Genomic DNA, 25399 nt, shown 5'->3' on the forward strand with positions numbered 1-25399 from the left:
ATGCACAGCGCTCCACCGCAGGTTCGTAACTGCTGGGAACACTGTGAGCACCATCATAACTCTTCTGTTGGGCAGCACAGCGTTCATAAGGAACATCTACCTCTGAAATTAAAGTCACGTGACCAGCTGCCGCCACAGTCAAGCAGAGGTTAATTAGGGCCTGATCCTTCAGACTGTCGATTTAAGGACGCCTATTGACATTCAGGGCAGTGTTCTGTGTTGAGGCACAGAGACTTAAATCTGTTGTTTCTTGGACAAGTTTGGGATATCTGAACTTTCAGACGCCTGGACATTAAAGGTTTGCTCATTTGTTCACTATCTCTGAATGTCCTATGAGCACCCTGCCTGTGTTCTCCCCTTCGTTACTACTATTTATACAAATCCGTTGAGGCATTCAAAATGGTAATTTCTCTAGAAAGGCTTACATTTCGCTGTAGAGCACTCTAGAATTGCTCTCTCCCTCCTTCTCTCTCTCTCTCTCTCTCTCTCTCTCTCTCTCTCACACACACACACACACACACGCACACACACGCACACACACACACACACACTCACGCACAAATGCTTTCTTCTTGCCCTAAGGGAAAGGCACATCTTTAGGGATAGGTCAGAAGAGGCTAGGACAAGGGGGAATGGGAAGGCAATAAAGGAGGGAGAGGCAGTTACAAAGATAGATACGAGTTTACATGCTGAAGATGAGAAGTCAACCCTGATAAGACGGTAGTGTTTCTAAAGATGCTGCAGTGTTACATCAGCCCACGGCAGAGAGGCTGACTTCTGTAGCCTCTGGTACATGATGTAAATTACTGAGATAAGATACTAGGAGAAACGCTTGGAACTGTGCACCTACCAACATTTATTATTCATATTTATATATAGTCTATTGTGAGAAGGAATCTTACCAGCAGCTATTCTGAGCATCGGGAAAATTTCAAAAGCTGTATCTGTGCTACCGAAGGAACTTTCCTAGGATAGATGCTTGTCTGGGAATCCACCCACCAGAGACCCCAGCTGAAGCCCAGATCCTTTATGGTACAAGAACAAACAAGAACACAATGATGGCTGGCACTGTCTTCTTCTCACTGCCTTAGGTAGAATCCTCCAGGACAGTGCCTTGATCAAGGCAGAGTGGTGGGGCCGGACCTGGGATTCACTGTTGTGCACATCTGCTTAGCAAGGAGCAGGACATACATTGGCCTAGATTGTAATCTTTCACAAATTTTACTTCTCTCAATAAAATCCTGTCAGGAAATCACAACGCTAGCATGAAGCTTTTGATAACCAATAACAGAATAATTCTTATTAGAATCTGATATTTCTGTGTGTGTGTATCTGTAGTACATCTGTACATGTGTGTGAAGGTAAACACAGTGCCCAGAGGCAGACATTGGGTGTCTTCCTTGGTCACTCTCCACCTTATTTTTTTTGTAGGCAATCTCTCACTGTACCTAAAGCTCAATGTTGTAGCTAGAACAGCTGGCCAGCACACACCTTGAATCCACCAGTCTCTGTACCCAAATAGTGGGTACATGCTTCGCTTTTAGGTGAATGGAGGGATTTGAACTCAGATCCTCTTGCTATCACATTAATCTCTCTTTCCCATTTGACCTTGATAAGGCCATAAAACTGTCATGGTAGTTTCTTTCACGTTCATATATAGCCTAACCCTTTTCTATAACACCTACATATAAAGGGAAAAGGAAAAGTCTTAACCTCAAAGGTTAAATCACAATTTTTTGTCTTCCATTTTTTTTTCTTTAAGAATCAACTGAGTCAAGACTGAGTTCATGGTGTTTCAAAGGTCCACTGGAGTCAAACTGCTACCTTTCAAGTAGACAAAGGAAAGCAATGGATATTAGCAAAATAACAAGCTTGAAGAAGCTTCTCCAGTGTTTTCCTTTAGTGGGGGAGCCCTTTCGGAGATTAATAGACGCCCAAGTGTTACACTTTTTCTCGTTGTATCTTGTGATCATATTCATCCATAGCCCGGCTATTTTCTTGTCTCTTTGTGTCTTATGTAAGTATATTTATTGCTACAGTAAAGAGTGACATTGCACTGAGGAAAGACTCTAAGCAAGGAGTTAGTGAGTGCCCAGGGGCAGGTTCTGCTGATAGTCTATGGAGAGGCATCAGCCCCCCCCCCCATCCTTTAGATTCTTTGTAAAGTAAGGAACAAAATTGTTCCCAGTACAGACTATGATTAAGTCAGAGAATCATATGAGATAAGAACCAATTGTATTCAGCAATTATTAGAGTTTAGGGCATTTTTTTTTTATTTTGCCACAAATCTAGGAGCAGAGTTAGTATGAAAAGGCCTCCACATCACACTATACGTGGGTTAGCATGTGTTTCATGTTGCAAACCACATTCGTGTCATTACTACAGAAACAATGGACTCAAGATGAATGCATGGCTCTGAGTCCCTGGGAGGTTAAAGTCACATTCTTCTCCCCTAAAGCCTGTTTTAACAAATAGCTGTCTTTAAAGATACTCAAACGTGAGGCTTTCATTATTAATAAAGCAAACATATTTTTTAAAACGCTATGCTCACATTTCTGAAAGCTTTTCCACAAAAGTGGCTGTGGTTTCTGCTCCCAAGTGCACACACAGGATAGGAATGGGCTTCGTAATGAGTTAGAGACCACCTGCCTTTCTGGGGAAATGAATAGAAAGTGGATTTTTTTTAAAAAAAACTTTTTTGTCTTCTAGGGCTATGTATAAGATTTTCCTATTCAATGACTTTGGCTTCTCATAAAAAGGTTCATTCAGCACTGTTCAGCCATAAGTTATTTTTCAGGCAACATCCAGATGAGGTTGGGGTGAGTTCTTACTTCAGTGAGTTTTGAGACTGAAGTATCCATTGGTCAGTGTGAACAGTCGGTGGCTAGTATGAATGCAGCTGTATACTACGTGATCAGTATCTATAAGTGCGTAAGACAGTATTGGAAATGCAGCTGACTGTTGGCTAAAACAAGTGGGGTTTCAAAGCCATTGTTTTGATGGCTTTCTTTTTTCTCACCCCTGCAGGAGTATAGGGGTAGACCAATGGATTCTGGCAAGAGCAGGAGTTTGGAGACAACAGTAAAGAGAGTCTATCGAGATCTGCTTCTTCCAAAGATAAATACAAGCAAGAAAATGTCCACCTTAACAAATTCCCCTAACAGCCTGGAAGGGCCGCCCGAAATTAAGAAGAGCTGTGGAGAAAAACAAGCTGAAGTGTCAGCTGAGAGAGTGAAACTCACAAAGAGCATCAAGGAAAAACAAAGTAACGAGTTAGAGAAGGTGGCCCTTAAACGGAAAGCTGACGGGGAGGAGAAGCTGATGGGAAAGAAAGAGACCAAGATAATGGAACTAGACAATCAGCTAGTCACCACCGCACCTCTGCCTCACATCCCCTTAAAGAACATAATGGATGTGGAGATGAAGCTGGTCTACGTTGATGAAGAGGATGTGAGTTATGAATTTGCCCAGTCCTACATGTACCCTGGGCTTCAGGCAACAGGCCAAGCTGCGACCGTGATGCCACCTGCAAGTGCCCGGGATCTCACCACCCTGCCACAGATTGACAAATGGCTTCAGGTAGCCTTAAAGGATGCCAGCTCTTGCTACAGACAGAAGAAATACGCCGTAGCAGCAGGACAGTTCAGGACAGCACTTGAGGTATGGGATTAAAGACCGCATAGATGAGCAGGGAGCCACGAAATTACAAGTTGCAATTACGCTGAGTGGTTTTGAGCACGGTGCAATGAGCCATGGTCATAGGGTAACATTATTTAATGTCAGACTTAAGAATTGCCAAGTCACATAAAGCAAGTAAGATAGGCCGGTAGATTACCATGTCTATTCGTGTTTAACCTGCTTTTTCTGCTTACAAACCCAGAAGAAAATGGCAACATATGTACAGATGTGGTTCGTTTTATAATTTAGGTATATACCTCCAAAATGGCACATCAGTATGGTGGTGGTGTGTGAAATATATCCTTTCTAAATGCAAGTTCATAAATCGTCCCTTTTATGTAGTCTTTGAAAGCAAACATTTAGTTTTCAGCACAGGCTGATATTTTACATGCTATACTTGCTATACTTGGTATACAATGTTATATGTGTTATACAATGTTATTCTTGTCACAGTGGTATACTCTACTTGGCACAAATGACATCATTTCCCTTGACACCAGCATCACTTCAAATATCCTTCCCATTTCAGTGAACTCTATGACTATTATGCCATCCGCAAGCAGGTGGAGCTTGTCTCCTTCATGGCATTAAGAAGGTGTTAGTGGACTGAAATAAACCTAGAAATCACTGTTAAACACAAAATAAGTCATGCGAAAAAAGTACATGGTCTGATGACTACCAGGCTTGTGGAGTAAAAAAAAAAAAAAAAAATGCATATCTAAAAGTCCCAATGGCCTAGCACAATTGAGGTTCCCCTGTGTATTTTATTAATTGCAAACAAACCCATCTCAGTGAATTCTAGATATGCCTGCTGAGCATGGAGACTTCAAAAGATGAGTGAAAGAAAAGAAAGTGTGTCTTTTGTCATTTCATCTTGAGAGGCTCAGTAGAGTAATATATATATAATATAATAATAAAGTGCATCAAGGAACACCTTGATGGGGGCCAGAGAGAAGTATAGAGGTAATATAAGGTGTTGTGGTATATATTTAAAGAGCAAAATATTTCCACCATTGCATGTTAAAATGTCTAAATCTACAATGAATTACTAATAGGAAATAATTAAGAATGTTATCCCTAAACTTTTAAAAAGGAACTGAGTACAAACACACACACACACACACACACACACACACGATTCCCAAATAGATATAAAGTGATTCAGTGGCACACAGAGAATTCATCTATTTTCATAAAGGGTCATCCACTCCCCAACTGGAAGCGTAATGTGCCCATGTAAAGCTTAAGGATGCTATTTCTACATAATACTGCCATTAGTAAGTGCTGAAAGCCTGGCCTATCCACCAGCCTCTGAGAGGACTCTCACCTCTACTTTGAGTGATTTCAGCCCCTAGTCTTCTGACGAAGGACAGAATACTCAGGGAAGACTGCATATAGAGCCCTGTACATTTCTTCAAGGGTCATCGCATTGCCTGCCGGTATTTCTCTGACAGACATGTTCTTCATGAAGTACGATAAAAGTAAAGGTTATCTTTACATCAGTGAGAAAGGATATAAAAAGAAGAAATTGTGCCGTAAAATTTCAAATTAGGACTATGTAAGAGAGTACAAGATACTAGTATTAACTGGAAGGAAATACCCAGTTTTCCATAAAACTCAGGGTTCATAATGCTAAAAACAGCACCAAGATTTAGTGACTTAAAGGTGTGCTTGTGCTCAAATAATTGTACCTCCCTCCCCTCCTCCTCTTCTTCCTCCTCCTCCTCCTCTTCCTCCTCCTCCTCCTCTTCCTCCTCTTCCTCTTCCTCCTCTTCCTCTTCCTCCTCTTCCTCCTCCTCTTCTTCCTCCTCCTCTTCTTCCTCCTCCTCCCTCTCTCCCTCTTTGAGCTCTTCTTTCTCTACTTTTCCTCTTCTCTCTCCCCTGGATTTTTGGAAAGCTTTGGATGCTGACACTAATTACTGGTAATTAACAAAGGTAATTATTTTGAGACCAAAACTTTAGCTTAGACATCTGGCCTAGCTTTTGTTTAATTACCTTGGGAGTTAACTTTGAAATCTTCTCTAGGATGTCTCTTAATAAACAAAAGCTTCTGGGAATAGAAAGGTTTCTTCGCTTCTTTAACTCTTCTTTCCGTGAACTTAAACGTGCCAACGTGATACTTCCTTGGGGCTCTCAGATGCTAACATGCAGACAGCCCTTCCCTCTTCGCTTGATGTGGCTTTTAAGTGAGGCAGGATGGAGACAAGCTGAGATGACAACCAGGACACTAGAGGGAAGGATGCATTACAAATACCTGTGTGTGTGTTGAACTTAGTAATATTTAACTATAAATGACAGAAATTCTGAAATGAGCATCTGGTAGGAGATGGAGATATATTTGACTCATAGAAATACACCTAGCCAATAATAAGTACTGTATGCTCTTTAGAATTTTATATATTATATATATATGTATTACATATGTGTAATATATATATATATATATATATATATATATATATATATATATCAACAATCACTCTCCACAGTGCTGTACCCAGCACTCCCACTGCTTTCTGACTGACTAGAATTTCATCATGTAACCATACAAAGCTGGAGTGGGGGCCTGGGAAAACAGGATTCCAGACATTTCTCACACTGGGAGGTTCTAGGACACAGGAAGCCAGATAGATAAGGGGTCTCTCTCCCCAAGAGTATTTATTATTAGGAACATATCAGAAGGTGTATACTAGGCTTGCTAGGTTAGTGGAATACCATCAGTTATGGCAGCATACAAAGTATGTCTAGCTTGTGGATGAAGGTAGAACCAGCAATGAAAGAGAAAACCAGGCTCTAGCCAGAGCTTCTGGAAATTTGAAAGTATTTATTGATTGGCATGATATTTTCCAAAACATCTAAAAGCCTTTTGTGGTAGTTTGAATAGGAATGATACCATAGGCTCATATATTTGAATGCTTGATCATTAGGGAGCGGTGCTTTTTAGCAAGGCTTAAAAGTATGGCCTTGTTGGAGTAGGTGTGGCATTGTTGGAGAAAGGGCATCACTGGGGTTGGGCTTTGGGGTTTCCGATACGCAAGCCAGGGCCAGTGTCCTTCTCTTCCTGCTGCCTTCAGCTCTATGTCTGCCTGCATGCCATGTCCCCTTCTGAAACTGTAAGCCAGCCCCAATTAAATGCTTTCCTTCATGAGAGTTGCCATGGTTGTGGTATCTCTTCACAGCAATAGAACTCAGGCTAAGACACCTTTGTATTTGACAATCAGAAGCTACACAGATAGATTTCTAGTAGTATTTTGTGTAAAGATAATGAAGTCCACAAAGTCTCAGACTTTAACTCCTCAAAAGAAGTCAACTCTCAGTATTTCAGAAAATATCTGTTATTTAGGTAAATGTTCTTGGCGAAGTAATTTATTTCCGTGTGCTTTATTTTTTCCAAACATGCTGGTAAGATTAGTTCTGAAGTTTCATTCAAATCACTCATTATTCTCTCCTATAATTATATTGATATCAGAAGTTAGACCATTTAATCTAAAGGCATAAACTGATGATAAAACAGTAGTTTATATTATTTTTACTCCTAGATGCTACATCCCTGTAGTTTTTAGGAGATAACTGTGTAAATTCACTTACAAGTGAATACAAGCTTGCTCAACATCTCTTGCTATAGAGGCTTTAATACATCAGTTTGATTCCTGGAACACATACTGAAATAACAGAACCAGCTCCTTAAAGATAACCTTATTTTCCATTTGTGTGCCAAGCCACAAGCATTTGTGAGCATGTGCCTGTACCCTCAGCAATAATAAACTAAAAATCTAAAATTCTACTCACTATCAAAATTGTAGAGCTTCTCGGAGTGAAAGCGTAGGATTGGTTTTGTGGATCACATTTGCATGTTACTAAATGAATGCTACTAGTCAGTAAACTAGTTAGATGCCAATAAAACACAGGAATGATGGCTGGGGAGAAGGCTCAGCCCTTGCTCAGGTCTTTTGGAAGACCTGAGTTTAGTCAGCAGCTCCAGTGTCAGTGGCTCACAAATGCTTGAAACTCCAGCTCCATAGGAACTCTCCTGGATTCTGTGAACACACATACACACACACACACACACACAGAGAGAGAGAGAGAGAGAGAGAGAGAGAGAGAGAGAGAGAGAGAGAGAGAGAGAGAGAGAGAGACAGAGACAGAGACAGAGACAGAGACAGAGACAGAGACAGAGACAAAAAGAAAGAGAAATAGACAGAATATTTTTAAGTAGAAAAATATTAGTCAAACATCCTTGCTATACTCTAGTGGGAGGAGTAATTAATAACAATTGCCAACATTCAAGAATATAGTAATCAGATAGTTCCTGTAACTTGCAGGGAAAATACTCAAAAGAAAAATTATCAAAGGCTCTAGCTCTGTGGCCTGCAAACTGATACCGTGGCCTCTACCTTAATCATGGGATTTTAGTATTTCAAAAGCTTCTACCTTCTGAATTAGAACAGGTCTGTAGATACCCTTTAAGATTTACAGCTTCAAAGGGCTCCACTTGAACCAGCCATAGAAAACAAGGCTTGTCCTCCACAACTGAAGCTCTCTGTTCTGATTGAAACACACAGGAAGGGACTCCAGGGGCACTAATCTTTCCTGTCTTAATGCCCAACTGACCTCACAGTGAAATAATTACTCATTACTCAGAACACAGAGCTTTTTTTGTGTGTTGGGTGGTGTGATTTCCATTCCAGGGATATTTGCACTCATTCTTCCATTCTGTTTCCCAAATAAGCTGTGGCATAGGGTCGTTGTGTTGCTGTCACTGCTGTCACTGCTCAAGGGATGATCAGAGTAAGTGACCTGCTCATAGTCTCCTGCTAAAACCTGTGGGGCCTGGGTGTGAGCACAGCTTGATTTCACAACTTAGTAGCTTAATTGCTGTGTCTGTGCTGCTGGGAGAAAGTTGGTTGGAAACAGAGGGTTCCAGAGGGACCCACCCCTGCAGAGTTGGAGACTACATTTATACAAATCCCAGATGGCCCTTGGGCACACTGAATCTCAAGAGGGCTGTGTTTGAGTGTGCCCGACTGAACCATTTGCTGTGATGGTGTGGGTATTGAATGCCCTCCGAAGGCACATGTGATGGAGGCTTGGATCCCAAGGTGACACTTCAGAAGATAAGTAAGGTAAACTTTGAGAGGAATAGTGAGAGATGGGTGCCATTGAAGGTGTGATTCAAGAAACTTGTGGGAAGCCCAGGCTCTCTCTTCCTCTTTACTCTCTGAATCACGGTGTAAATAAATTTGTTCAGCAGTTCTTCCTGCCATAGCATGCTCACACTGCTTCACCCAGGTACAAACAGGGCAGCCAATCATGAACTTGGACATCCAGAATTGTGGAGCATAACAACTTTTCTGTCTTTATACCTTGAATATCTAGCTCAAGAGTCATGATGGTAGAAAGCTCACACATTTGCCTCTGATTGACACTCCGTAGCTCCTCCCCCAACACTCCTTTCTGCCAACAACCAACCTGGAGGAAACACTTTATCCCCTTTGAGCAGTTATTTCAATATCAGTGGTTCAGAAACTGGGAATTTCAAGCATCTGTTAAAAACTACGTTTTTGCGAGGCTTTTTATTGCTGTGATCAAACACCATGAACAAAACCAACTTGGGGCGAAAAAGGTTTCTTTCAGCTTATAACTCTAGGGTCATATTCCATCACTGAAGGAAGTCAAGGCCAGAACTCAAGACAAGAACCTGGAGGCAAAAAAGGAAGTAGAGACTATGAGGAAGCGATGCTTACTGGCTTCCTCCTTCCCAAGGCTGGCCTGCCCACCGTGGGAGAAGCTCTTCCACACCAATCAACGGTTAAGAAAATGCACTACAGACTTGCCTACGGGGAACCTTTTGGAGGTAGTTTCTCAACTGAGGTTCCTCTTCTCAGATAACTCCAAATTGTGTCAAGTTGGCCAAAATAAACAACCAGCATAGTGGGTAGGGGTGGGAGTGGGTTGGCGTTGCAGGTCTGTCGTATATGCGAGAGGATTACAAACTGTCCCATCATCATGTCATCAACGATGGAGCAGCTTAACAACCCCCCCCCAAAGCAAACAAGAAAGAAAAATGAAAATAAAAAAATGGAAATGTCATACTCTGCAATGGGAGGACATTTTGAAAATGGATTATTTTATAATGTTGTAGAAAGTTCACGAAGTTGTCTGTTTCTCATTTCATCTTAGATTAGTAAAGCATGGGTCTAAGAACCATCTTTTGGGAATCATTGTTCTAGAACACATTTCCCTTATGGTAATCTTTAAGTCTCCAAGACGATGGAGTCTGTACCAGGCCTTCTGATAAGATTACTTCCAGTGTAATGGAATTTGGTAGGAGGCAGGTCCATTTTGGAGCCCATTCAAGGGGGTTTATTTAATGAAGTAGCAAAAATATCTCATTATAGGGCAGCCTCACCTATAATTGCTCTACTGAGAATAATTCTGTAGCAAGTCTCTAGGGCCTCACAATGTGGATATCCCAGAAAGCTAATTTAAATGGATTCTAACACGGTATTGCTTTATGCAATAGAATCAGGTACTGGGTACCTGGGCTGTTGTACTACACAGCTGTGGGTTTCCTCCTGACTTCAATATACAGTTCTTTTTCATTGTTTTTAATTAGCATACAAAAATGAGATACATTGTTACATTTTCATACATAGATCATTATTCATTGTTCTTATAACCACCCATTGTCTTCCCTATTCTTCTTCTCTTCTTGCTAGATTCTTTGTTAACACTAGTAATCCCCAATTTAATGTCATTTATTCATGTATATGTAAAATATATATGTATATGTGTGTGCTTGTATATATGTATATACATATGCACATATACACACACATGTATATATTTCACTACCTTTTCTTATATCTCCTCCATCAGACCTCTTCCTCCACTTTCACAGAACCCTTTCTATTTCATGTCCTGCACCAACACACACATACACACACACAAAAAAAAAAACATTTAAATTTAAATTTTACATGTAATGTAAAACATGATATTTATCTTTCCATAATATTTATACTACTTAACATGATGACCCCAGTTCCATTTTCCTGAAAATGTCATAATTTCATAATTCAAATTTCTTCACAGCTAAATAAAATCATGTGTGTGTGTGTATATAATGTATATAAAAATACAATTATTTATCCTGTCAGTGTATATACCTAGGCTTGTTCCAAAGTTTGGCAGTGGTGACTAAGGTAGCAATAAGTATAAATGTGCAAGATCGCTACAGTATGTTGACTTAGAGTCTTTCATGTATATACTCAAGAGATGAAGAGTTAGATCATAAAGTATTTCTATTTTTGGCTTATTGAGAAACCTTCATACAGATTTCCATAGTCATTGCATGGGTATACATCCACACTGGGACTCTTCTTTCTTGATATCCTCACCAGAATTGGAGCAAAATCTTTGCTATTTGTTCATCTGAGTAGCACCATGTAGAAAAGAACTCCAAAAATTAAATAACTAAGAAAACTATCCAATCAATAAATGAGCTAATAAATCAAATTGACAGTTCTCAAAGGAAGAAATTCTAATGGTCAATAAATATTTGAAAATGTTCAGCACGATTACCCTTTGGGGACATGCAAAGTCAAACTGCCTTGAGATTCAACTTGTCTTCCTTCTGGGAAGAAAACAAAGTTAAGCAAATTCTGGGGAACTTGCCCTAAACCCTGTTCTAGTTCAAGACATTCACTTTCAAATATGTCATCACAATGACTCCTTAAATTGGCTACTCACATCCCCTTTAGAGGCAAGAAAAACAAAACAAAAACCTGGTATTTTCAAAAGCTAAATTACTTCCTTAAGGGGCCACACCCAGTCTATGGCAGGGCACTTTGTGCCCAAAATTCTTTGTTCTTCCCACTGAAAGGTATACAAAAGTTGTATAGGGAGACTGTTTAAAATGCAGATCTCACATGCCTCACTTCAAAATAAGTTCTCAAATGGTGTCAATGGTGTTGTTCCAGGAGCCACTCTGGGTAACTGGGGCTTATGCCCAGGCAGTAGTTGGTTGTCAGGTGGCTGCCTTCACCCTTGGGCATGTCATCAGGAAACTGTACCATATACCTACCATTACAGTTCTAGGCATCCATGAAGGTTTAGGGCTGTACTTAGCTTGATGCTGAGTTTGGAGTCAGAATCTCTGACTGATGCTGTATCATTGTGTGGTGTTACCGATCGACTTTCTTTACTCCTCAGAGTGCAATGAGGGAGAAATGACAGTGGCCAAATGTTGTCATGCAGGATGTCAGCAACTGCTTAATTCAAACCATGATGAAAGTATAATTTATGTACAAGTTCTAACAGAACTCAACTTCTTGAGCCTCACACGATGTATTTAAAACTTAAGAGTTTAAAATGTCAGCATTCCAAAGGGTTTTACCCAACTGCTTGTTAATAGCATTGTTAATCCATAGTCCTTCTCTTGGGTGATTAACACTGAAAATGTGCAGTCCTAAGCATCTACCTAGTGTGCACACAATTCTGGGTTTGGTCTTGAGAACCAGGAAACAAAAAATCTAATCTGCTTTTAATTATATTTACGATTGTCCAAACAATAACCCAAATAATGCATTGTTCTCTACTATATTACTCTTTGGGGGAAGAATGATCTCCATCAAAGACTGTTGTAAATGATTAGCTGCTTGTGACAAAAATGCAAGCCTTCTCTTAAATGCACAAATCAGGAAGCCAGAAATAGTTCATTTTCTCGCAGTTGCCAGGTATAAACTGTTGAACTTTGTATGCTCAAGATTAGACATTTCAGTTTTTGATTGTTGCTGGGTTTGTTCATCCACAACCAATAAGAATTTAGTGATTAAAGATCCTTGAAAAATGTTAGCAAATTTTTCTGGCAGAAAAATACATAATGTGTGTTTCTCTTGACCTCAAAAATAAAAAGATAAACTGAATGATTTTCTTTTCCTAAGTTTGCTCACTGACACACTGACAATAATATACATGTACACAATACATACTGATTACTCTCATCCCCACTCTGTTCTAGCTCCCGCCCACCTCATCCACCTTCCCTCTTGCCTACAAATTTCTCTCTCTTTCGTGTCTACCTTGTTTTCTAAGGAGGTTAACCAGTGACACCATGGGTTTGCAGGTGTCTATCAGAGCACAGAGAACTCAGAAGTGGGGACACACCTGAAGTCAATGACTACCTCTCCCAGAATCTACCAGGAACCAATAGTTGTAGTTTGGCAGTAAGAAGTTGGGGCACATGAGTTCTTTCCTTCATACGTAACTGATTTTTAACAAAACCAATGTTCTGCATGTTCATTGAAAAGAACCACAACTTTGAGTTCCTGACTGTAGTGAAAAGATTGCTTTTCATATCCCTGTTCTTTTTCTTCTATCTCATACTTTCTTCTGACTCCCACTTCTCCTTTTAATTGCTTACAATAGGTATAACATATATCAAACATTTAGAAAGAAATGGTAGATATATAAACATCCTAAAACTATTTTTACAACATCTAGAGATGAGTATGGTGGTCCAAACCTGTCATATCAGTAACTTGAGGATCAAAAGTTTGAGGCTAGTCTGGGCTACATGATGAAACCAGGCATCAAAATAAAACCATGAGACAATCCAGGTCACATGTCCGCCATGTAGATGTGGTCATTACTCATGGCATACATATCCAGAAATGCGCCAGTGACCACTCCTGGAATCTTCAACATCTTCTGAAGTGCATGCAATTCCTGTGTATAAACTCAGAATATGCCAAATTAAAAATTAAAAAGCAAAATATTTTTTGCTGGTTTAATTAGTTAAATTAAAGCTGTTTATTTTATTTTATTTTTTATTGGATATTTTATTTATGTACATTCCATATGTCATCCCCTTTCCCCATTTCCCCTCCCTAGATCCCCCCATTGTACCCCCCTCATCCTTTTGGCTTTTATACTATTTTAATTACATGCAAGTGTTAAGGTCAGTTCTAGGTTGAGGAACTAGCAATACAATAGATGCAGATAGTTAAGGAACAAGCAATACAATAAACAGAAATAGTCAAAGAAAAAAACAAGGCAATAAACAAAATTGTGTGAACACTCCCGTGATCACTGTTTCTAAGGGCTTATCAGGATGACCAAAATATCTGAGCCAAATTGCCTGTCCTCGCCCAAAGTCATTTTCATGTCTGAAGCCTACTTTCTTGTTCTAGCCTAAAATTTAGATTCCTGCATGAAATTACTTCTTTGTTCTAGCCTAGTATTTAAATTCCTGCCTGAAATTACCTTTTTGTTCTAGCTTAGGGTTTAGATTTCTGCCTGAAGTTACTTTTTTGTTCTAGCCTAAGGTCAGATTCCTGCCTGAAGCCCATTTTCTTGTCCTTGGCCCATGTCAGATTCTTGCCAAGCAGCCCCAAAGGCTCTCTGCCTCTTCCCCTTTTTTATTTCATTAACAAGACTGAGCCAGTCCTAGGTCATTCTAAGAAGAATGCCTTTCTTACTGGTCATGGAATATTCATTATTAAAAGCAATGCACTTCTGTCTTAGGTTGTTAAGGCTCTGTGCAGAATCTTACCACGTCCTTGGCTTGCCAGCCAGTAAATTTAGTAACTCTGTCTGGGAGTCCATTTTCAGTTTCAGGCCATGTACTTTGGCTGCCAACATGTTGATGTTGTTAAAGACAAGCTTTAATACAATGGGCAGGAATAAAAATATTCCCAGGACTAAAAGGGCTAGCATGATCAAGCTATAACTGCCATTCTTGAAGCTTGACCAACATAGAAATACTGACCTCAGGCCATGGGTAATTTTATCAGCAGTATCTACCACATCAGCTCTCAGCAGAGCAGCATTCTTGAAATTTATAAGCTCACTACATAAAGTTAAAACATCCACAGAGGTGTTAGAATCATGCCAAATACACTGCAAGTGTTTTTAAACTTTTTCCTAATTATAATGACTACCACTGTAAATTTTAGAACTAACATGAATCCAATGGTATTTGGCATGACACTCAAGATGGCTCCTTACCCTTAAATTCTGAACCTCCTTCCAATAATTTGAAAAGGATACAGAGCATCAATCCATTCTTCCGAATGCCTATCTAAATCCTCTTGTATATTCAAGACATTAGTAACATTTTTTTTTTGCTAAATGATTAACAAAAGTAGCTGTCTTAACTTCTTGTGTCAAAGCAATTGCAGAAGGAGTATTGCTAGCAATTAATGTAATTAAAGCTGTTATACCAGCAATAATCAAGCCTACTACCCTCTTGCTTTTGCTTAAAGCCTGACTCATTTCTTCCAGTACTTGCAGGCTATTTTTAGAATACCAAGGTCCTGTGATACTCAGGGCTACAAAACAAAAGATCTATAACCTCCATAACTGACATGCCAGATTTCAAAACAACAACACAATTAGAAGGTATACAATCAATGCAACTTACATTGAATACTGTAGAAAAACAAAAGTAATTTTAATATTATAATTAAAAGAGCCTTAACACATGTTCTAACACCTGTTTGAAATCCAGATCCTGCTCCAACTTTTTTTATCTCTTGCTAACATAACATCATAGAGAACTGCAGCTAATTTCCAAATATGTCTCTGAAAATTTCCAGAACCAGACTTCAAAATGAAGACTGTTATTTCTAATATTAGGTTGATTTCTACACCACCATGATTGAGTCCAAATAACTGGTCACATTTAAGAACAATACAAGAGTCATTATAACTTCTCTTTTTGATTCTCTGTTCCACAAGGTCTAAAAACTTGAGGCAAGGCAGCTTGTCCCATCAGGGGTATCAGGAACATAAGTCCAATACAGCTTCTCAGTCACCATTGTCAGAGCACTCAGCAAGCTCACAGGTCAGCATCACTCTTTGTCCTGGCATCAGCATGTCTCACCTGTCGCTCTGGCAGCCACCATGCTCCTTCAGCATCCTGCATTTTAAAAAATTTAAAAAAAAACACACAAACAAGTCCTTTACACTCCTGGGCGTGTTAGAGCTCCAGAAAGTCCAGCCTCCTCTGGGTTTTTGGAGATTGGGTGCAGAGCTGATGCCTTAGAACTGCTCCAGGCACAGGAACAGACCCAAAATAAAGTATTCTTAAATGGCCTGAAAAATTTACTCTTTGGAAGCCTACATTTAAAATTACCTCAAACAAATTCAAAAGAAAATTAATTTGCTTAATGACTCCTCTCCTGTTAAATACCTAGGAATATGTTGATGCTAAACTCTGACTAATGACTGTTTAGTTTCTCTCTCTGAAATACTAAAATCACTTCATGTCTGAAAGCCTCACAAAAAGTGCTTGATTGATCTATAGGACGCTGATCAAAATCTGTCTGATGAGTGAGGTCCTTTCTGTAGCTTACAAGAGTCATTTTTTGTTTGATTCAAGTGACAGTAAATGTTAACATAATTTTAAAATAGTTAACTCTGTGATTATTACAAATCAAATCCCCATTAACTCAGCTACAGAATCCTTACACATTCCTACATTGTAATGAAACTGATGATCCTCTCAGAATTCACATGCATGAAAACTGATGATTCTCATGCAGGTGCTAGATAATATTACCAAACACCACTCCTGTTATCCAATTTTATTTTTAATTTTTTTTTTTTTTTTTTTGCAGAGCCACCAAAACTACACAAAATGACAAACAGGGGTGGCCACTCTTTCCTCTCCCTGCTGCTGCTTCAGCCTTGCTTCATAGTGCAGCTCAGTGTTTGGACAGATGCTTGACAGGCTGACTAAAGAAATCCACTCTACTCTGTCCCAGAAACCTAACACGGAGTGGGATATAGGTTACTCTTCAGATGCTGCTATGTACAAGAAAGTTAGTGAGAAATTTCTGTTTTAATAGTTAATTTTTAGCTTCCCAATTACTTCATTTGATATTCACTAAGACAGGGGACACTTTATTGCCACCTGTGAGATAATTCTATCACTATCAGAGACATATTTAGTTAGGCAGGGAGTAATATCCAAGGAAATGTGTATCATTGCAAGATCTCTGTGTGGTTTTCTATGTATATGCATTGTTATGGAAACCTACAACACTAGACTCATATATACATGAATGTCACCATCAAACTTATATCAAGAAATAAATAAAATACTGAAGCACTTGTTTTGGTCAATGGTGGTGGCAGCGATGATAATGATATTGCTAATTGTTAATAGATGATCACTAAGTTTTGGGGTGAATTATATCATAAAATCAGGCACAAATCATTTGTATAAAAAATTATCTTATTTGAGTAAGAATCCAACATGAGTCCTGCATCTCCTGTGTCCTCCCTCCCAAATTCATGATTGCTTCAAGTATTATTTTTGTATGTATGCATATACACACACATATATACACAGATGCATTATACACACACACATATATACACACACATACACACATATATGCATTATATACATGTATATATGTTATGTGTAATATATAAGGCTGAAATGGAGCAGAGCAGAAAAGAGTGAGTATTGCTGTTTTTAATTTTGTGTGTCTTTGGTGCTCCTGCAAGAAATTTGGAAATTAAAATTAGCTGGTGAGAGTGGCATTTTGTAACACTGTCCTGCATTTGCATAAGAATCATCAGTTTTAGTTCATGTGAGCCTTGAGAGGATCATCATTTGATTACAATTTAGAATTGTGTGAGAATTCTGTACCTGAATTGATACAGATTTTATCTGTAATGATCACAGACTTAATTAAAAATTATATATATATATATATATATATATATATATATATATATATATAATTTGATATATGTATTCTGCTGGTATTGCTGAGAGTTCACAGCTGTAGCTTCCCTGACATATAGAAGGTTCTGACTTACAGCATACATTCTAGGCTTCTGGCCCTTACACTCTCCCAGCCCCATCTCCGTGATTTCCCCTGACCTTAGTTACAGAGGTTGTGTTGTAGATGTGTCCATTGGGTTGGGCACCACGCTGTCACCTTTTCTCTACATTTTGACAAATAGTGGCTATCTATAATAGTTGCTGCCTGTTACAAAAATAAGCTTCTCAGGTGAGGGATGAGAAGTGCTCTCTCTGTGAGTATACAAGGGTAAACATTTAGACTACAGTTAGCAATTACCTTAGTTTAGGAAAATGGCACTAATGGATTTTCCTCTGAGGTCAATCACTTCTCCAGCCATGGGTAGTTGGCTATGCTTACAGTAACAGTTATGAATTACTTCTGACTAAAATGCTTTAATTCTAATGTGACAGCTGCTGGTTACCCAGAGACAAAAGTGCCACTATTGCACTGGCATAGACATCTTGCAAGGCCAGTAATAACTGTGATGTATAGGCTCTACAGACAGGACCAACTGTACCTCCTCCTTGGCACCTTGCACAGCACAGTCTGATGGATGCTATGAGGGAGTTCTCAGAAAGGAAGCTTCCACGTCAGTTCCAGCTCTATTCCTTGAAGTCCTGTGTCTAAAGTGTACAGTGTCTTCAGCAATAGGATTTGATCTTCAAGTACTCAGAGGCAACAAAGGGCAATGGGAGTAATCTATATTACCTTAGAAATTTCTCAGACATCTCTAACAACTTGAAAGTGGATGTCCCGTCCTATGCCTGTCACAGGGGTCTTTGTTAAATTTAGCCAAATCATTAAGCACTCACTTTCTGCTTTCTTTCACCTTGTCAGATGATGTTATGCTAAGAGAACATTAGACAACAAAGATTTGGATCTCACACGGTATTTAGACTCAAACTCTAGACATAGTTCTTATCACTGTTAATGCATTAGAAATTCATCACATGTAGACTAAGGTTGTGGCTTAGTACGTGAGGCACTTGCTATGCAAGCATGAGCACCTGTGTTTAAATCCTAGGATCACAGGAGAATCTCTGGACGCTTCTGAATCAGCTAGCCTGGCATACATAAGGGCTAATGACAAAAAGATTATCACAAAGTAGGAGACAAAGACTGACATAAGAGGTTGCCCTCTGACTTCCACACATGCACATGTCACACATGTGGCAGCACTTACACACATGATCACAAACAAATCAAGTGTTCTGTGTTATTTCTAAAGAGCAAAGGTTTAGGATGGCAAAATTTAACTGAGTCTATGGATGACGAGAGCAAGCGATGCAGCAGACAATATGCGCGAACTTTTCTATCCTTATAATAACCTAGTAAGGTGGAAACTATCATCTCTATGAAATAAAAGATAGATTTAATAAAACATGAAGTATTCATGGAAAAGACAAAAGGATTTTTACACAGGACTTCAAAAGATAAATAGCTGAATGGAAAAATAGGAGAGCGAGAGAATGGAAGATGAGCTTGTTGTCTGAATGAGAGAAACATGATTTCCTGCATGGAGACCTAAAGAAGAAGCATACAACAAAATGCCTGCTGGCTGGGGGAGGCATGACATTGTAATAAGGCTTGATAGAGTCATATTCTGGAGAGTTTTAGACACCAGAAAGACATTGAAATTGGTGTTAAAGGCAGTACATGAGACCTTGACGTAATATGATGTAATATGCTAGGTATTTTCCCATCATCCAAGCCTTGATTTGGAGGAAACAGCAAGAGTGATGAAGACAGGAGAGAACCAGAAAAAGAAATCAGTAAGCTGAAATGAAAAGGAATTGGTGTCACCAGGATAACAGAGAAGAATGAATAGGGAAAACAGAACTAGAAACACTGACTACGCGCCAGGAACCACAGTTTTGTCAAGGTGTTGGACATCATCCAGTAGGCAATGAAAAGTCTCCTGAAAGGACCAGTGCAGAGACAGGCTGAGTACAATTTTTATTTTTATTATATACTCCAGTATAGAGAAAAAACATTATTCAATTCCGAGTCCTGACCTGTGTGTGACTAAGTTGTGGAATCAACTTAATGGGCTCTGACCGATATTGTGTTTAATTGAAATCATGAATCTGAACGTGAGGGAGCACATAGAATGGAATGATGAAGAATAGGATTGAGGAGAAGAAAAGAGGAGAGAGGAGAGAGGAAGAGTGAATGTGGGGAGAAGAGGGAAGGGGAGGAGAGGGAGGAGGAAAAGAAGAGAAAAGCATTCGAGTTTATTGAACATTGGAAAGCAACTTTTCCTTTGAAAAACTTATTCTAAGTATTTAGGTATATATCTCTCTATAAAAACCAGATTAAGTAAGAGAAATGAATGAGGAGAAGGAAATACCATTTTTCGTGTGCTGGGGAGAATCAGTTTGTGAATGGAAGGCATGGAATGCTGTGGGTCTTGATGCTAAGGGTGTGAAAGCCACAGCGTTCGGAGGCAGATTTGAGAATGAAAATACTAGAAGCCATTGTAAGATTCTGGGTGTGATTACAGATGTGACATGTAAGGGCAGACCTGAATCAGCAATATTAGCAAGTGGGGAGGGGAGAAGGCAAGAGAGAGAAGCAAAGAAGGCGGAGGAGAAAGGGGAAATGAAGCTGGAGAGGAAGAAAGGGAAGGCTTCCAAATTGAGAAATTAGAGGATTAAATTCAGTAATAATAATAATAAAAAAAGTGGCCACTCATCAAAGACTAGGAAAATAGCCAGTTTTCAAATTCCTAGAAGTCAGGTAGTAAGCTGCAAAGATGGGGAAGTACCTTGGCAACAGTAAAGGGTGAGGGGCAGCCACCCAGCATAGCACCCAGCACCCAGCACACTGCACACCACCCAGCACACCACCCAGCACAGCACCCGGCACACCACACACCACACAACACACCATCCAGCACACTGCACACCACCCGGCACAGCCCCCAGCACAGCCCATGTACAGTGAGAATTGGGATGTGCTTTGTTTTAAGGAGTGAGATTCTCTTTGGGACAGAAACGGACTCCCTCCTGCAATTTTTACTAGTTGATAGTCTGTTCCAAGTAGATGTCAGCTTGTAATCCCCTTGTGCAGAAATGTGCTTCTTGGAAACCTCAACCAGCCCAGACAAAGGGAAAGGGAGCTTTGATGGGTAGCAGTGCAGAGGGATGATTGTCCCTTGGTCCCCTGTGCCTCTGCTTCCTTTTCTCCTGCGTGGATACTAACAGAAAAGCACTAGCAGCAAAGCAGTGCAGAGACTGTGCGAGCTGCTCCAATGATAAATTGCTTTTATAACACACCTTTAAAGTTAGTCACCAAGGTTGTTTGTATATTGTGACATGTTCATTTATATTTATTGGATTTTCCCCTTGTTTTTCATATTTGAAATATTACTGAGTAATTGTTTATGATGACTCCAGGGAAATGTATCCATGCATATACTAGTAAGCACGGCATTTTAATAAATGGACCACCTTACTCACCTAGAGTTTTCAACAAGTTAACTTAAATTATCCATAAGCGAGAACCCCCTAGAGGCCTTAGGAGCTCACTTTGTGTACACATACATGCAGGCACGTGTCTGCTGGTCACGTGACACACAATGCAGTTTGCTGTGGCTCATTCCTAGAGCAGGGGCTCCCAGATAGGCATGATAATTATTTGTTGGCAGGGGAAGCTTTAATCAATCCAGAAATGTTTTTAAATACCAAGCAGAATGATGAAAATAATCAATATTCCCACTCTCTGATGTCTTCAGAAGGTGTGAATAGCAGTAACAGGAAATTTCACACCAGTTGATTGGTTTTCGTTTTCATCATTTCCTGGCCTCCAGTTTTATTTTAGCAATCTATAAAGCAAAATAAAAAGATTATTTAAATGAATTTGAAGTAGCTCATCCTTGGTATCAACATCAAATTCAGAGTGAACTGATTTAACTCTTATTTACATAAGCAAAATAAAATAAAATAAAATAAAACCAGCAAAGACAGTGTCGGAGCAGTTGTGTTCCTAACACTACATCACATGTCACCTCACACATCTCACAGGACCCCTAGGCTGACACCTGGAGGCCCTCTCAGCAAATCCAACTCACGCTGAGACTCCTCCCCTTTAAAGCAAGCAAGTGTGTGAGCCTGGCAGCTTGGGTGGCAAGAACACTGAGAGTGTATTTGAAAGCAGGTTCTGGATGTCTGGTGTTTGTGGTCAGAGTTCTGCCAGGAGGCAGCACTTGGATAGCAGCCTTCCACATGGAAATGTCCATTTGAGAAATCGCAGTGCTGTTATCAGTTCCCCTTGTTAATTTAGGTTGCAAAGAGGTAATTAAAAAAATAAAGAAAAAGAAAACGAAGCCTAGACGTCCTGGATGAAGGAGGGGAGAGGGGAGAGGTGTTGGTACCTGTGACACACACACATACACACACACATATACACACACACACACACACACACACACACACACACACACACACACTCACACATATATGCACATCCTAATGCCAGGAGCTAGGACAGAAGGATACTTGGTAAATCATCAGCTCACCCATACACTGTTGACTGGTCCATGGAGGGGGCATGCTGTGGATCTCACTCTTTCTGTTATATATATATTTTAAATTGTCCAGTTTTTGAATAGCAATATACTCACACAGTTAAAAGGGGAGACACTTCATATCCTATACTTCAGACACTTTGTTTCCTAAGAGGCAACCACTGTTTAATTTCAATTCCGTAAACACAAACAAATGGCAATACACAGTTGTCTCCCTTAATCTAGGCTTTTACTTGAGAGGGTCAAAGCTCCTTCTATATCAGGATATCACACTTATGATGTCATGGCATTCCATTGTTTTAAGGACATATGTCAACCTTGATGAACACCTAGGGTATCTGCAGTGCCTTGCAGTTACAGGTAGTCCTACGGAAAATAACCTTGAACACACAGCATTGTGCCAGGATGCAGACACGTGCAGGCTACATTCCTAGAGTTTACACGTTTTTGAGATTTTGACGAGCATCCCACATTACCCCATCATCCCCATATGAGCAAGCCTGTTTCTTTATTCTCACCAAACCATCATGTTGCCACATTTTATCTTTTCCAAAATCGGAGCTTTAAGAAACATAAAACAGATGTATGACTTGAGCAGCTGTGCGTTTGCTTGGATCCTTTCCCTCTCGTTTTTTTTCTGATGTTCCATTCTAGTGTTCTTATACATCCCAGCTCCCTGATGCCTAGGAGGGTACAGAATTTACACTGGGAACAAGCTGGGAAAGTCCTGTACAGGTAAACACATATGATGCTCTGTAGAGCAGCTGAGAACCACTTGACTTCATCTTTCAATTTGTGTTCATTTATAAACTTGCATTAAAACCCAACTACTGTCCTTTAGCAAGACCAGTGCCGACCAGAGTACCCCCTGACTATGCCAGGAGGAGACTGGCTCTAAAATAAAGCACGTGTTCATATTTTCAAGGTATGTTAGACGTTTATGAAAAAACTCTTCATCTATAAAATTTGAACACTATTAATAGTAAAATTCATGCTAAAAAGCATTATTTCTCTTATATTGAGAGATTCCAAACTCTACAAGGTCTCCTTTGGTGACTTGAGTATTAGTATTTAGGATTAGAATGTCTTTGATTTTGATGTTATTCCTAGGATGTCAAACACAGTGCTGCTATTACTTGTGGAGAAATTCTTAGAGGAGAAATAGAGTGGGCGGTACTACTGAAAACGGTATTTCACCTGGAGACAGCTTGCCACTACAGTTCTGAGGTGTTGCTCCTGGTTCAATTCTGTGGCAATTAGTATCGTGTATAATCCATTGATTTCTCCTGCTACATATTTACGCTAGAACAAAGGACATAAATGTCAATCAATAATGACTCTGCCAAACATGATTTCTATCTCAGGATTCTGTCCAAGAAATGGTAATGTTACAGTAATATTTAAAACAGTGGCACCCAATTGGGCTTGTTTTTATGGGGCCGCCTTGTTCCTGACTAGAGCAATGATGTGCTCTTGCCACCGCTGCTCGGCTCAGAGCACGCAGCCAGATGCACCAGCCCTGGCACCCACGAGATGCCAGCATGGCAGACTTGGATAATAACTAAACATTAGAGTCTCTTTTCTACCAGGTACTGCATGGATGGCAGGTATTTTCTGGGGTTCAGCCAAGCTTTGTGGAAACAGCATGGTGGATTGGCTGATATAGCCACCACAATGGCGTCTCGTGGGTACTGGGCCGGTGTTTCTGGCTGGCCGCTTCCAGCTGTGGAGCGCTTGGCTTCAGGCCACGGAGCATGGAGACCTGAGCTTAGCAGAGCTGCCACCATACAGATAGTCGGCCCGCACAGCTGCATTTTTAAATATTACTGCAAGAAGTGGCACCTAACGTGGGGCAGAGGAGAAGGAGAGGTGTAGGAGCCATGGAGAACATGGATCCAGGACAGCCAAGCTTTGTGGAGCTTTGTGGAGACAGCATGGTGGATTGGCAGAGCCATCTCCCACACTGGTGTCTCGTGGTTGCCAGGGCCTGTGCTTCTGTCCAGTCAGAGCCACACAGAGCTGAGCAGCAGCAGGAGCACGACGCTGCTCATGGCCTCAGGCCTTGTCTAGTCCGAAATATGGCGGCCCCATAACAACAAGCCAGATTGAGCCATGCCGGTTTAAATATTACTGCAACATGGTAACACTTGAAAAAAAGGATAGTTTTCTTTTATGGCATCAACAGACCACTGTCAAGTGTTGCCTCTCAATTGCCTCCAGTGATACTACAAAAAAAAAAAAAATGAAGTTTATAGCTGGATGACAGGTCAATGTATAAATTACTGTATATATTCTTTATCCCTAAGAGATAAGGGAGAAAGAAACTTTTAACTTCACCTTCATAGCTAAAGAAAAGTTAACAGCTAGTTTTTTGTTTTGGGGTTTGTTTGTTGGTTGGTTTGTTTGGCCTAAGACTGTTTTTATTTGAATGCTTGGAAGTGGTTTTTCATTCTGTTTTGTTTTACCGTTCATGTGCAAAAGTCACTGGGTGGCTAGTGCACATCGACATTTGATTTACTAAACATCAAAGAGGTTGGTATGATTATTAACCTCTTACAGATGCAGAAAGAAGAGTTTATGAAATGTCAAAGTCATATTACTAGCAGGCTGCTTGGCTCAAGTGTGAACATATGCCTACTTGTTCACAGAGTGCAGCATCTAACTGCTTGGTTTATCAGAGGAGTAGGAACCATGTTTCCAATGAAATCTTACATTGAACCCTAAGTAATGGGTGAAACGTTTTCCACATTGCCCAACTGATGCCACATAAAGGGCATGTAAGCAGAATAAAAACATGCAGCTGGGTGCTCAGTGCACTGGGAAGGAAAAACAAAGACTGAGAGGTCAAGAAAGCACTCCTGTGATGTCCCCTCCTTGCTCTCCACCCCACCTCCAATCCCATGGAAACAGAGACAGAGTTTGACAGTGAAAGACCAGGACTCATGGTGCCTCACATTATCTGTCTCCATCCATAAGCTGATAAAACAGCTTACCTTCATGTGCAACTAAAAGAAAGAATGAGATTCACCCTAGGCCCTTTGAAGCATCTTTTCGCCAGAGTTTGTTGTTCTTTTCCAGTGTCAGTTGACAGAGAAACCTCTGTTTGAACACTTTAGCATAGACATCTCCTGGGAAATATATGTCTACTCTTAACGATCATTTCCCAAAGAGTTACAACCACAAGCTTGAAATTTTCCTTTAACTCCAAATTACCTCCATTTCTAAACCATTATATAGAGAATATACCCAAAAGGTGGATTTGGGTTTAAATGTGTGTAATTCCTTTATCTAAATAGTCTTTAGTCAAACCCTAAAGAGAGAGGGTGACCCTCACCTGCTGTCTTACAGTGAGAGAAATGAGACACCA

General features: G+C 40.0%; 1 protein-coding gene across 1 annotated transcript in view; it reads left to right on the top strand.

The window, feature by feature from the left end:
- Nucleotides 1–25399, top strand: part of Spata16 (spermatogenesis associated 16) — a 283849-nt gene that overhangs the window by 23873 nt on the left and 234577 nt on the right. The window contains exon 2 of the mRNA XM_034500996.2: nucleotides 3028–3660. Coding sequence (XP_034356887.1) covers nucleotides 3046–3660 — 615 coding nt within the window. The 5' untranslated portion in view covers nucleotides 3028–3045. The remainder of the gene's footprint in view (nucleotides 1–3027; nucleotides 3661–25399) is intronic.

The sequence above is a fragment of the Arvicanthis niloticus genome, chromosome 4, assembly GCF_011762505.2.
Source record: "Arvicanthis niloticus isolate mArvNil1 chromosome 4, mArvNil1.pat.X, whole genome shotgun sequence".
Taxonomy (NCBI): Eukaryota; Metazoa; Chordata; class Mammalia; order Rodentia; family Muridae; genus Arvicanthis; species Arvicanthis niloticus.